General features: G+C 30.5%; 1 protein-coding gene across 1 annotated transcript; it reads left to right on the top strand.

The window, feature by feature from the left end:
• Window positions 1–4,101: 4,101 nt before the first annotated feature.
• LOC130665592 (tolloid-like protein 2) lies at window positions 4,102–10,420 on the top strand. The gene is made up of 5 exons (XM_057466044.1): window positions 4,102–4,366; window positions 7,647–7,825; window positions 7,911–8,141; window positions 8,949–9,170; window positions 9,234–10,420. The coding sequence occupies exons 1-5, from the start codon at window positions 4,272–4,274 to the stop codon at window positions 9,722–9,724; spliced, it is 1,218 nt and encodes a 405-aa protein (XP_057322027.1). The 5' UTR covers window positions 4,102–4,271; the 3' UTR covers window positions 9,725–10,420.
• Window positions 10,421–14,781: the final 4,361 nt, after the last annotated feature.

Raw genomic sequence — 14,781 nt, 5'->3', positions numbered from 1 at the left:
ATTTTCATATTTTAATTAAATGATTTTAATTTTATTATCAGATGATTTTAATGTTATACTTAAATGGAAAATTGCTATTGATGATGAATTTATCAAATAAATTATATTATTTTAAACAGAGTATAATAGTGAATTTAAGTAATTAATAAATTTTTTTACGATGCAAGTGATGCTTGCATAAATAGGTAGTTTATACAGGTAATTTATAGAGTAATAAATTATGTTTAACACTGGTTGGCCAGGTGATTTTACTGATTTTAAGGGTTTTTAAGTTTTGCGGTTGAAATGAAGCTAGTGAATTTACGTTTTAAACTTTAATAATTTTTCCTGTAGTTTTAACAATAATGTATAACTTTATGTAGGATTTTGATATAATCTTTTGGCGTGGCTATGAGTTAGTCGTAAGTTAAATTGAATGAAGTTATTTTCAGATTTTAATAGTTTTAATTAATAGAGGTAATTAAATTGTATTCTAATAATAATTGTAGTCTTTTAGCCAACGTGGCCCCACATTGGGTATCACTGAAACGATGTTAAAGTGAGACCAAACGTGGGAGTAATTCTTTTAATTTTTAAATGATTCTAGATTTTGAATTTTATGGGTGATTGCAAGTTTTTTTTTAAATTTTAAATTTTCCTGTAATCTTTTAGCCAACGTTGCCCCACGTTGGGCGCCACTGAAACGATGTTGAGGTCCACCCCTCTAATAGGGATGAATCAACCGTCCGTTACCCATTTAAATTAAATGGGCCCGTGTCCCTTTTAGCTAGTGAGCTAATAATTCGGTAACAGATCCTGGTGTTACCCGGTTCGTAAGGACCAGACGACCGGTTGGCTATAAATTTATATATGCAAAAGGCATATAAAGGATCGGGAGTCATGGGGCCTTTATAGGGTATTAATATACCAGAAAGAGAGATAGACTACAGGTAGTTGCAAATGAGCCAAACTAGTGAGAAGCATAAGAAATTATAGAAGTATAATAATAATGTTATTATACTTACCTGTGAGGTGTTGATTCACTGGTGTTGGTGATTGAGAGCAATAAATAATTAAGACAATTGTGAGCTCTGTATCACAATTGTCTGGTGTAGCTACAAGCAGTTATTGTAGATAAGGATCGCGGCAGGTACGCGCTTCTGTAAGCAGGTATTACAGGGTAAATCGCGGCAGGTACGCGCTTCCACAAGCAGGTATTGTGGGATGAGATCGTGGCAGGTACACGCTTCTACGAGCAGGTATCGTAGGAAAGGAGTGCAGCAGGTATGCACCTCTACAAGCAGGTATTGTAGGCAAATGTCGCGGCAGGTACGCGCTTCCACAAGCAGGTATTGCGGGAAAAGGACGTGGCAGGTACACGCTTCTACGAGCAGGTATCGTAGGAAAAGGATGTAGCAGGTATACATCTTACGGGGTTGCCGTCTTCTACAGGAAAGGTATGTAGGCTAGGAAGTGTAGGTAGTTCTACGAGAGAATAATCATTGAAGTTAATGATTATTTGAGCAATTAAAAAGTATACTTAAATACTACTGAATACTTAGTCGTAGACAGGTAAGTAAAAGTTAAAAGAAAAGGTTAAAAGAATAAACAGTATTTATTATAAATCCATAGTAATGGTAAAGTTGAGAAAAAGAGAAAAGCTGCATAATTAACGGCGCGCAGGCCTTCTTATAGATTCACGTCGATGCTCATGCGTCGACGTGATGCGCATCCCTTCCATTTATAATTCAAATGGAGAGGGATTATTAAATAATAATAATAATTCAATACAGTTCGGCGGGTAAACCAGGTAGCTACCCTAGGTAACGGCCTATTATCATGGTGCGATAATGAGGGTTCTCATAAACCTCGTTACAACTAACAGATATGAAAAAATACATTCTGTATTGTAATTATTACTAAATGTTTAGTAAAATTTACTAGTTAGTAATAATTACGTAATAAGATATTAAAAATTACTATGCGTAATGTATTTTTTGCTAAGACAATTATATTTTTTACCATCTGTACACGGAAAAAAATTATTAGTAAATAATACTCAGATTCTCATCATTTTTTACTGATTGAAATAGTAACAGCGCGCCTAGACCGAATATTAGTAAATATTATGAAGTAGAGCGTAAGAAATTAATAACTCATAAATAAAAAATGTAACTGTGAAACAAGAAAAAGTATAATCATAAGAGGAAGTTTTTCAAGTTTAACTCAGTAAAAATTTTCATTCTCAATAATGAAGTTTTTTATCAGGATCAGTTGTTTGTGAGAGTTACAAAACTAAAAATTCTTATTCAAACTATACATTTTAACGTGTCACTCAGTAAAAATCGTCAAGTATGACATGTATAGTTCTACGAGGTAGAGTTTAATTTTTATTCAAATGAACGATAAAAAATCAAATCCCAAACATTAAACTTCACTGTTTCAAACAATAAAATATAATAATTATATAAATCAAATTTTTCTATATAAAATAATATTAATTTATATTAAATTCAATACTTTTTAATAAAGTCAAAGTAATTTTTGATAATTCTTCTATTAATGAATAAAATTTAATGCTTTAAATTTTAATGAAGCTAATATTAAAGAGTAAAAGTTAATTAGGATGGAAAATAATGCTCTCAGTATTTATTTTATATTAATTAAATTTTTATTAATTAAATAAATGAATAAAATATTTTGTATGCATACAATGTCTTATCACCTAAACAAAAATTTTTTTTTTACATAATTTGACATTACTGATAGAAAATAATTATGAAATTTTTTCAATATCACCAATAGTTTATTAATCCAGTTTCATTTGAATGCTACTTCTAAAACTTCAATACTTGATTGAAAATTATATTGCACGTCATCAATAAATAAATGACATGAAATGATATTTTCAATAGACCCTACAACAATAGGTCTTGGTTGAAGTGGAAGACCGTAGGTTTTCAAAGTATTCTGTAATCTTTTCCAACTGGTCAATACGTCATTAGATGTCTGTATGGAAGAATCATTAATAATTAATTTTTTTTAAATAAAAATTTACGGTAAAATGAATGATCCTGAAGTTAACAGACAGTTAACAATTTTCTGTACAAAATTTTAAAAGCTACAAGTGCAATTTTATCAAATATTTTTTTTTTAATTATTTATCGTAAAAAAAAAAATCAATATATATACTGACACTTATATATAATAGATATAATATCAGTATATATATATATATATATATATATATATATATATATATATATATATATATATATATATATATATGTATATATATATATATATATATGTATATATATATATATGTATATGTATATATATATATATATATACATGTATATACATGTATATACATATATATGTATATATATATATTTATTTATATGTATATTTATAAATTATTTTAATGATAAAAACAGTATTTGTTTTATTTTCGAGTTATACCGATGCTTAACTTTTTTTTATATACAAGGAACCGATAAGTCAGTGTTAGTGACAAAATCGCTTCCAGCTAGCGAAAAAATCGCTCCCAGCAAGCGATTATTTTTTTCAGTGTATAGTAAATTCTACTATGTATAGATAAAATTAAAAGTTGGTGGGGATAGCATATACAAAGTAGGCAAATGTATTACAAGTTCTGAAACTTTCGTTCAAAGAAGACATCAGGCCGTCAGACATAAGAAAGAACGCGCGCGGAAGATCAGGGTTTGAATCTCAGTTGAAACAAGTGAATTTTTAAAAAATAAAAATCGACACTAACACCAATACAGATGACAGAAATAACAATAATAATCAAAATGATAGCAATGATAATAAAAAGTTAAAAGCTAATAAAAATTTTATTTTATTTTTTTTCATTCTAATATAGTAAAATTTACTAAACAAGATAGTAAAATTTACTAAATATAACTAAAAATTAATATGCAATATAGGAGATTTTCCATAACCAGTATATGAGAAATTACTAAACGACTTGTAAAATATGCTTATCTGTTTATGAATTTTTCATATAAATCATAAGCCTTTCAAGATTACTATTCAAATTTAGTAATTATTTTCATATTTTTTAGTAAAATTTACTATATTTTTCTCACCGTGTAGTAAATAATGAGTTCAATTGGACAAATAATTTTGAACCAGCACGAAGGATTCATAGAACCCGAAGATCATTGGTTGTTGGAGAAAGACGATTTCTATGGAATGATGGTGTTATTCCGTATGAAATCGAAGACATATTTAGTGGAGATCAACGCAGATTATTTGAACAAGCAATGAGACACTGGGAACAATCGACTTGTATTCATTTTGTTAAAAGAATTAAAGGAATTCATAAAAATTATATAGTTTTTACTAAATTAAAATGCGGGTAAGTGTTATGTTAGCTGTTAACCACTGACAATTTGATAGTGAAATTGTGAAATCGTGTTTTATCCGTACACGGAGAAAAAAAAATGTAATTTCTCCTATGTTGGCATAGTAACTATTCCTTTGTGCACATAGGAATTTTTCCGATGTAGGGGAGACTGGGGCAAGACGGCCCACCTAAGCCGGTTATTATTATTTGTGGCTTTTAACCATCAAGTCGATTTACTCTTGTCCAACTTGAACTCAATTCACCAAAATTTTAGTGAAGCTCCTGAAAAAAATTTTTTTTTTTTTGGGGCAAGACTGCCCCCTCCGAAAAAAAATGAAAAAAAAATTTTTTTTTTTTTAATGTAAAAAAATTTCCCGCGTAATAAATGTTTATATTTTTCTCTTTAACAACTGTATTTACTTTAAAATTACTCAAAATAACCTTTTTTGATATAATACGAGTCATTTTTTCACTTCTGTAGAAAAAAATTGAGTGTTTTGGTGAATTGAAAATAAACTTCATTTGACATTTTCAATGAATTTCGATTTCAAATTTGATTTTTGTATACTACGTGACTTATTAGTGAAAGTTAATTAATTTATGGCATAATCTATTAAAAAGTAATGATTGGTCACATTAAGAATTGCTATCTCAGATACTGATTTTTCCAGCCGAAAATTGCCCCAATTATATGAACAAATTAAAAGTTATTTAATAAAAAATATCAATTGATTAATAATTATTTTTCTATTGAATAAAAAATTGATTATTGGTTTTTTTAACTTTTTCAAATGCTCTATTTTAATCCATATCCATATAATTAACCAAAAAATGATATTTCTATTAAATTAATCATGACTAGGTTATAATACTATGAAATACATTTTCTTTTAGAATTTTTTGAGTGGTTCATTTTGCCCCAAGTTTCACGTATCGGGCTAAAAATAAATAATCTAAATTTGTGATAATCAAAAGAAAACAAGAAAAAAAAAATTTTTGGTTAATTTTTGAGGTGGGCCTTCTTGCCCCAGGTGGGCCGTCTTGCCCCGGTCTCCCCTAAACATAGGAAAATTCCCTATAGAAATATAGGAGAAAATACTATGTTACATAAGAACTTTTCCTATAATACGTAGGAAAAGTTCCTATGTTAACATAGTAAAAGTTACTATGTCAACATAGGAAACATTCCTACGTCAGCATAGGAATTATTCCTATGTTACCACAGTAATTTCTCCTTTGTAGCATAGAAATTTTGCTATGTTTCACATTGGAAAAATTCCTATGTTAACATAGAAAAAAATCCTATGTAACATAGGAATTATTCCTATGTTACAAAAATCATAGAAGGATGAGATTTGTTTTTCTTTTAAAAAATTCTAAAATTCAAATATTCAAATTCAGACAAAGTAGGTATGATTTAAACGTTCACCAATCGGAGTGCGTTAAAACGAACCATTAATTTGATTAATCCGGCTTAAAAATATCTATGTGCAAAATGGGTCCCTTAAGAACAAAATTTTCAAATCCTCAGTATTTTTACTTGTTTCACTTTTTAGGTAGATTTTTTTAAAAATCTAATTATTGTATTTGTCCTCATGGTCGATTTTTCAAGGAATTTTGTCATAAACTATCATAATTAGTTGAGTAGAGTTCAAAAATACCATTCGTTAAAAAATTTATATATGTATATATATATATATATTTATTTATTTATTTATTTATTTATTGATATAACGGACTTTTGAGGACACGATTGCGTCTACAATTCTTATCCGATCTCAATGAAATTTTCTACACCTATTTTATGTGTAATTACCACGGTTAAGTTCGAAGATGGGCTAAATCGGTCAATTAGTTTAGAAGTTATGGCTGTTTGAAATTTTAACGATTTTTCGAAAAAATTAGTTTTTAATCACTTTTAAAGTCCATATAACTTTAAAACTAAAACTCATAGATCATTTCTGTAAAAAGTATTTTGAAGCTTGACTAATAAGCTTTAATTTATGACCTTGACCTTTATATTTTGACTATTTCTTCCAATAATTTGATAGCCTTGAAATTTTTAATGAAATCTAAAAATGTTGGGAATATGGTTTCTTATTCCACATAACTTAAGCATTTCCCATTATAATTCAATTTCGTCAGTTCTATTTTATTGTGAAGAAAATAACCTGTAAATTTCACAGCCATTTTATATTTTAAAAGGATTTCTTTTATCACTTATGTTGTTTTAAACGTACCTGTACGTCCTATAATTATAACTGGTCTTGCCATCGTAATAGCGATTACAATTATGATTATATTAATTAAATTTTCTATATACTTTGTTTACGTGAAGGTTAGTTTAGTACATTACCTATATAATGTTTTGTCAAATCAACTATCTGAAGTTCTCTCTCGAAAATAGTCGTTGTCTTTTTTTTACCCTCATTCTTAGAAAACAAGCCTAATTTCATATCATGACTATACACTAACATGAATCACAAGATATGTATGTATGAAACTTTTTATATAGATTAATTGGAAAATCTACCTTCCATTTCGGCTGCCGAATGCCCTTTTTTTACTCCAATGTTCCATTTTGCCCCCCCCCCCCCCGCCCCAAACACTTTTCATGTTAAAAATTTTTGGGGGACCATTTTGCCTCGGTGGCCCATTTTGCCCCCAAATATTTCGAAGCATACAAAATTTTAGGGGGCGATTTAACCCCCCTCCCCTTCCCCTATATGTAAAGAAACAAGTAAATTATCTTTATTAAAAATTTTTTATACATAGGAATTATTCCTATGTTAACATAGTAAATGTTCCTATATTGCATAGTAACTTTTCCTATGCTGCATGGTATATTTTCCTATGTCCACATAGGGAAATTTACCATGTCAACATAGGATTAATTCCTATACAACATGGGAATTATTCCTATGTTAACATAGCAAATTTCCCTATGTTCGCACAGTATAAATTCCTATGCGAACATAGAAAATATTACTATGCAACATAGGAAAATTACCTGTTTTTTTTTCTCCGTGTACCATGCATTATATTTTTCAAATTATCGGCATTGATACTGAAAATGGGTGGACTTTGGTCTCGTAAATTAATTGATACTGGAGGATTGCATACCTGAAGCCAGACGAAGCAGGATAATTTCTGACCAATATCGTGGTGGAAAATTATCCTGTTTTTTATATATAAAAACTTTAGTAATTTAACAAAGAAAACAACGGATTTTTATTAATTCAACAATTTGTTTTCTATTGAAACCCAAATTATTTTTTAAATTATTTATCAGATGCTGTTCACCTGTTGGTAAAAACCAGTATGGACCCCAATCAATAAGCATAATCGGACAATGCAGCAATTTCGGTACTATTTTACATGAATTGGGACACGCTATCGGGTTTCACCACGAGCATATGCGTAACGATCGCGATGAGTATATTAAGATTTTCCGAGATAATATTCAAGAAGGTTATATTTATAATAATAACTTCCCAAACATAATATGCTATTTTAACAGACTTAATAAATTGAGATCGATTTTGAATATCAACAGGACATGAAGATAAATTTAAGAAATTGTCAATAAAATTTACAAAAACGTTAGGTCAACCTTATGATTATAATTCCATAATGCATTACCCAAGATTTGCTTTTGCAAAGAGTTCGTTTCATAGTACGATTGAACCAACACGTAAAATAAATGAGGAGACACCGGGTATTGGTCAGAGGAATGCCCTGAGTACCGGTGACATTACTACAGCAAAGTTGCTGTATAATTGTTCTGGTTTGTAATTTAAACACTACACGGAAAGAAAATTATCGGAAGTTTTGCTATGCATTATGGTAATAGTTCCCATAATGATATGGGAACTGTACCCATACCACTATTAGGATGGTTCTCATATATTATGGGAACAATCCCCATAATAGTATAGGAACAATTCCTATACCATTATGGGAACCATTCCCATAATGGTATGGAAACTATTCCCATACTATTATGGGAACTGTTCCCATAATGGTATGAAAACTATTCCTATAATATTATGGGAACTTTTCTCCATGATATAGATAGAGTCAAATGAAGCTTCTTCGACGCTAAATTTAAAAAAAAAAAAATTTGTTAAGAATTTTAATGATTTTGCCGAATACAAATTTTTTTTTCAATGTTTGAATTTTTGTTTTTATATTTAATAATATTTCTGTGTATCGTAAAAGTGATTACCACACTTTTCTTTAAATTAGTTTTTTCATAATAGTATGGGTACCATTCCCATAATATTATAGAAAGTGTTCCTATAAATTATAGGAACCATTCCTATAATCAGAGGAACGATTCCTATAACGTTAAGAGTATCATTCCCATAATTATAGGAAGTATTCCTTTAATTATCGGAAACATTTTTTTAATTATAGGAACTGCTCCCATAATTTATGGTCGTAATTCCTATGATGGTATAGGGAAAAATTTCACAAAATTATGGGAACAGCTTGCATAATTTTCTTTCCGTGTACGTATTTCTAAAAATCTTGTCGTTTTTAATTATTCATCGTTATTTAAATATTAATAATTGGTACATTGGGTTTGTAGCACATGACGGGTCATTTTTTGAGCCTTGGAATATGATTTTTCCGCCAATACGTCCAGAATATTCACCGAAAGTTATCGATAAATGCAAATGGACAATCAGAGCTGCGGAAGGGGAACAAATAAAAGTCACACTAACATCATGGGATATTCAAGAGACTCCCAATTGTACAGTGGAGTATGTGGAAATAAAAGATGGCTACCAGGCAAATAGTCCTGTCTTAGGTAAACTATTGAATCTTAATGATATGAATGATATCTGTTATTATTAAAGGACATTTTGTTTAGCTCGCATATGTGGTGAAGACAAAACAGTTATTGTAACTGCTAGTAATTTTGTATTGGTAACATATGCCAGGACTCGTTATGAAAATTATCACCTGGGATTTATATTGAAATACGAGGCTATTTGCGGCGGCGATATTGATTTAGAAAGTAATGATACTTATTACTTAGAATCACGAAATTATCCAGAGTCATACGAACCGAATAAAAATTGTCATTGGAATATAAAGGCTCCTTACAAGCATTTTGTAGTAATTAAATTTCATTACTTTGAACTTGAAGAAAGTAAAAATTGTAAAAATGATTTTGTAAAAGTACAAGAGGGTAGGAATGAAAATGCTCCAATAATCGGAAGTTACTGCGGTAAAAACGACCACTTAGAAGTAGCTTCTCTGATGAGAAGAATTTTTCTGACGTTTGTTTCTAATGAATCGAAAGAAGCGGGAGGTTTTTCCGCCGCTATTTCTGCAAAACCCATTAATAACAATAATTGAACCTTCTAAATAGTTTATATGTTGTAGTAACTGGTAACTTATAATTAATATCACTCATACTACAATAATAACACACTTAAATTATAAATAACAACACCACATTTAACAGCCGTAAAAGAAAGGCAAGAAATATATAGTTTATTGAAATACAAGATGTATGCTGTTATGCTGTCAATTTATGGTTAGTTAGTTCTTCAATAAAGCATTGGGATAATCCATCCGTTACTCCTTTTACTTGACTGTCAATATATGACTGACTGACTCTAGTCGCGCTTCTATAAAACAAGAGAAGAAGGCATTTGTTTTCTAGTTATTCAAATATTTTAAAGATCAGTTTCACATTCGTTACAATATATAGCATTACACACGAAGAAAAATGTTGGCTCGAAACCTAGCAATTTTTATTATGCTGTCGACCGAACTTGAAACAGGAAGTGAAGCATCCAAAAAGTTATTACGCTCTTATAGAAAATTTTCATGTCGCATCACAATTATTATAATGTATGAAAGTATATAATTATCATTAAAGCTTATCGATAAGTTTCTCGCGCGTTTCTCAGTATTGTAATACAGCATAATAATTTTTCGTATGAACATAATAACTTTTTGGAAGCTTCACTTCCTGTTGTTTGGTCGATAGCATAATAAAAATTTGTAGATATCGAGCCAACATTTTTCGTCGTGTATTCATTAGCAATAAGCTTATTAATCAATTTTTTGTTTGTTCGTTATCTAACGTTACTATGAATCAAAAAATCAAAAAAATAAGTTTGTCAATAAAGCTCATTGTTATCTGTATCGTTTCATGTATTAATCCTTTATCCTAAAAACCAATTATTTTTAATTATAAAACAATTGTCAGCAGTAACTCGTCCCAAGAATAATAAAAGCATTGACAATCTGCGTCACACAATTTTTTATATGATTAAACCGTCACAAATAAACTTTAAGATTGAAATAAAAATTTTAAACGCAGGTTATTAAAAGTGTTATTCGAAATTTCTAACGAAATTAAAAAAAAAAAAAACTAATTTTTTAACTTCCCGCTAAAAAAATCGACGATTTTCGAAAAATTGGGAAGTTATTGTTTTCAGCCCGATTTTCGAAAGTCGAGTTTCCATCAGATGTCAACGTTTTGAGGTCCTAGGAAGCTATTCTGACTATTTTCAGAATGATGTCCGAGTGTATGTATGTATGTGTGTGTATAAACTCTTTGTAACTTTTTAACTAATGAATCGGCCACTTTACACTACTATTGACATCATGTGTGTACTAGAAAATACATTTTATATATAATGTCAATTTAGTATTTCATTTAAAAAATAAGTTGTTGTAGGAGATTCTAATGATATAATTTATGTATGTATGTGTGTGTGTGTGTGTGTGTGTGTGTGTGTGTGTGTGTGTGTGTGTGTGTGTGTGTGTGTGTGTGTGTGTGTGTGTGTGTGTGTGTGTGTGTGTGTGTGTGTGTGTGTGTGTGTGTGTGTGTGTGTGTGTGTGTGTGTGTGTGTGTGTGTGTGTAAACTCTTTGTAACTTTTTAACTAATGGATCGATTTGGATGGTTGAGGTGGCAATCGAAAGAGCTTGTTGGCCCTCAACTTTCCTGAAAATTTCAGATCATTTGATCGAGCTGACTCGAAAATATTGGCAAATTACGAAAAAAACAAATTTTTTTTTTAGTTTTTTAGCGATTTCTTAGAAACGACTTGAACGATCGACTTCAAAATCTAATCAGCTCTAGAACTTTATAAGCCGCGTCGAATGCCACCGCAACCATCACAAGCGGTTAATTTGTTCGACAGATTTCGTTGGCGAAAGAAATGATGAAAAACGGTTTTTTTCGATTATCTTTGAAGTGACTCATCCGATCAATTTCAAAATTTAATCAGCTCTAGAATTCAAGAAAACGCGCCGATTGCTACCTCAAACGTCAAAATCGGTTGATTAGTTCAAAAGATATCGGCGCTGAAAAGTTAAAAAAATAACATTTTATGTTATTTTTTCCAGATAAATCAAAATATAATGTGCTAAAATGTGTCTGAAATAATACCAACTCTTTCTCCTTATAGTTTCTTCCGATCATCAGATAATGTCATACAACTTGTTCCTTAGTTTTAAACATATTATCATCAAAAAATTGAAAAACCCAGACGTTAATGTTTTTCTCGAATATTCCATTTATTATTGCTCTGATCTAAGTCAAAACTCACTCAAATCTTGATTTTGATCACTGATATTTTTTGACGTCCAGATTTATTTGACGCCCAGATTTTTTTTTACAACAGCGAGTGCTGGGTCTATATTTTCTATGGGATTTCTATGGGATTTCCAGAGAATTTTACTGGCGATAATTCTATTTTTTTCTTACAACACCGAGTGCTGGGTCTATATTTTCTATAGGATTTCTATAGGATTTCTCTGGGATTTCCAGAGAATTCAACTGGCGATGATTCTATTTTTTTCTGACAACACCGAGTGCTAGGTCTATATTTTCTATGGGATTTCTATGGGATTTCTCTGGGATTTCCAGAGAATTTTACTGGCGATAATTCTATTTTTTTCTTACAACACCGAGTGCTGGGTCTATATTTTCTATGGGATTTCTATGGGATTTCTCTGGGATTTCCAGAGAATTTTACTGGCGATAATAAAATTTTTTTCTTACAACACCGAGTGCTGGGTCTATATTTTCTATGGGATTTCTATGGGATGTCTCTGGGATTTCCAGAGAATTTTACTGGCGATAATAAAATTTTTTTCTTACAACACCGAGTGCTGGGTCTATATTTTCTATGGGATTTCTATGGGATTTCTCTGGGATTTCCAGAGAATTCAACTGGCGATGATTCTATTTTTTTCTCACAACACCGAGTGCTGGGTCTACATTTTCTATGGGATTTCTATGGGATGTCTCTGGGATTTCCAGAGAATTCAACAGGCGATAATTCTATTTTTTTCTTACAACACTGAGTGCTGGGTCTATATTTTCTATCGGATTTCTGTGGGATTTTTCTGGGATTTCCAAAGAATTTTACTGGCGATAATTCTATCTTTCGAAGAGCTCGAAAATGTATCTACGACTAAATTTTCGAGCTCAAGGAGCTCGAAACCAGCGAGAAGTTTTAGGGCTGGCCCGCAGGGTCAACCGATAGACAGATTTTTTTCTTTAGTTACCATGAAAATATCGTGCAAAATGATGAAAAAAAAAATCTGATAAAGTTTGAGGCTTTAATAAAATTATCTACAAAAAAGACCCGATGACATTTTTTGATAAGTCTCATAGTTTCGCTGGAAAAATAAAAAGATCTCGAAATTTACTAAATCAATTTGACTTCAAGCTCCAATAACTTGTGAGCAGATGGATTTATCAAAAAATGATAAGATACTTTTTGTATAGAGCGTTTAATTTCCTACGAAAATGTATCCTGAACTTATATGTACAATGAGCCACTGTCGAGGTATACATATATATATATATATATATATATATATATATATATATATATATATATATATATATTTACGTCATTCGAGAATAACTCGAGAATATAGCTCTTCGGGCTCAAAAATTTGTTAGGCCGGTAAAACATACCTTCACTGAAAAATTATAATTTTTGTCCGACGATATCTTTGGAACGAATCAATCGATTTGAACGTTTTTGGTGGCAATCGAAAGTGCTTAACAAGACTTAAAACTTATTACATTTTGAGGTGAATTGGGCAAGTGGTTTATAAGTTATACGCAAAAAACCAAAAACAAAAATAATTTTTAATTTTTATTCTTCGTATAACTTGTAAACTACATGACCGATCTACCCCAAAATCTAATCAATTTTAAGTTTTGGTGAGCTCTTTCGATTGCCACCAAGTACGTTCAAATCGGTTGATTCGTTCCAAAGATATCGTCGGACAAAAAAAAGATCACACACACACACATACACACGGACGTCCATCCGGGAATAGTCAGAATAGCTTCCTAGGACCTCAAAACGTCGACATCTGATGGGAACTAGATTTTCGAAAATCGGACCGATTCCAATAACTTCAATTTTTTTGAAAATTTGCAATTTTCTTAGCGGGAAGTTAAAAAAAAATATGCATACACGGAAAAAAATTAATCGTGAATGCAACATGATGCAGTCTTGGTAAATAAACATGATGAAATCATGTTGCATTCACATGATTTGTCATGTTTCGGCTACATGATAATCATGTTGCGGTAACATGAGAAAATCATGTTGCATTCACATGATTTGTCATGTTTCGGCTACATGATAATCATGTTGCGGTAACATGAGAAAATCATGTTGCATTCACATGATTTATCATGTTTCGGCTACATGATAATCATGTTGCGGTAACATGAGAAAATCATGTTGCATTCACATGATCTTTCATGTTTCGGCTACATGATAATCATGTTGCTGCCACATATTGTCATGTAGCCGAAACATGACAAATCATGTTGCATTCACATGATTTTCTCATGTTACTGCAACATGATTATCATGAAGCCGAAACAAGACAAATCATGTGAATGCAACATGATTTTCTCATGTTACCGCAACATGACTATCATGTAACCGAAACATGACAAATCATGTGAATGCAACATGATTTCATCATGTTTATTTACCAAGACTGCATCATGTTGCATTCACGATTAATTTTTTTCCGTGTATGAATCGTTTATTTGAGAAACCCCATAAGTCAATGACTCAAATAAACATATGCAGTTTTAGTTTTACAGAAATCATTTTTTTTTTTTTATTTAAAATTCGCGTTTTCTTTTGGAAATTAATTTCAAATGATGTTTTATTGTTGACTGTTATATGACTAATTAAAATGTTTAAATTTATTATAATTTTTTGTAATTTCTGAGTTTCAGAGTTCAAATACATATTTCATACTTCATTTTATCAGTGCAATAAATGATTCGAGTGGAAACATTAAAAAAAACAATGATTTTATAACTTTTTTTTCCGTTTGGTTGAGAAACCCCATAAGTCAATCAACTTTAAATAATTTTTTCAAGTAGTTTCAGTTAAAAAAATTA

This window comes from Microplitis mediator, chromosome 3 (assembly GCF_029852145.1).
Source record: "Microplitis mediator isolate UGA2020A chromosome 3, iyMicMedi2.1, whole genome shotgun sequence".
Classification (NCBI taxonomy): Eukaryota; Metazoa; Arthropoda; class Insecta; order Hymenoptera; family Braconidae; genus Microplitis; species Microplitis mediator.
The sequence above is the reverse complement of the archived record's forward strand: the minus strand, read 5'-3'. Positions and strand labels throughout refer to the sequence as shown.

What these genes read in the sequence shown, in the direction of transcription:
- LOC130665592 (XM_057466044.1), top strand. Translation starts at nt 4,272, where the DNA reads ATGAGACACTGGGAACAATCGACTTGTATTCATTTTGTTAAAAGAATT. An exon ending in CCGAGATAATATTCAAGAAG is followed by an intron (nt 7,826 to 7,910) that starts GTTATATTTATA and finishes GAATATCAACAG; the next exon opens with GACATGAAGATAAATTTAAG. An exon ending in GGCAAATAGTCCTGTCTTAG is followed by an intron (nt 9,171 to 9,233) that starts GTAAACTATTGA and finishes CATTTTGTTTAG; the next exon opens with CTCGCATATGTGGTGAAGAC.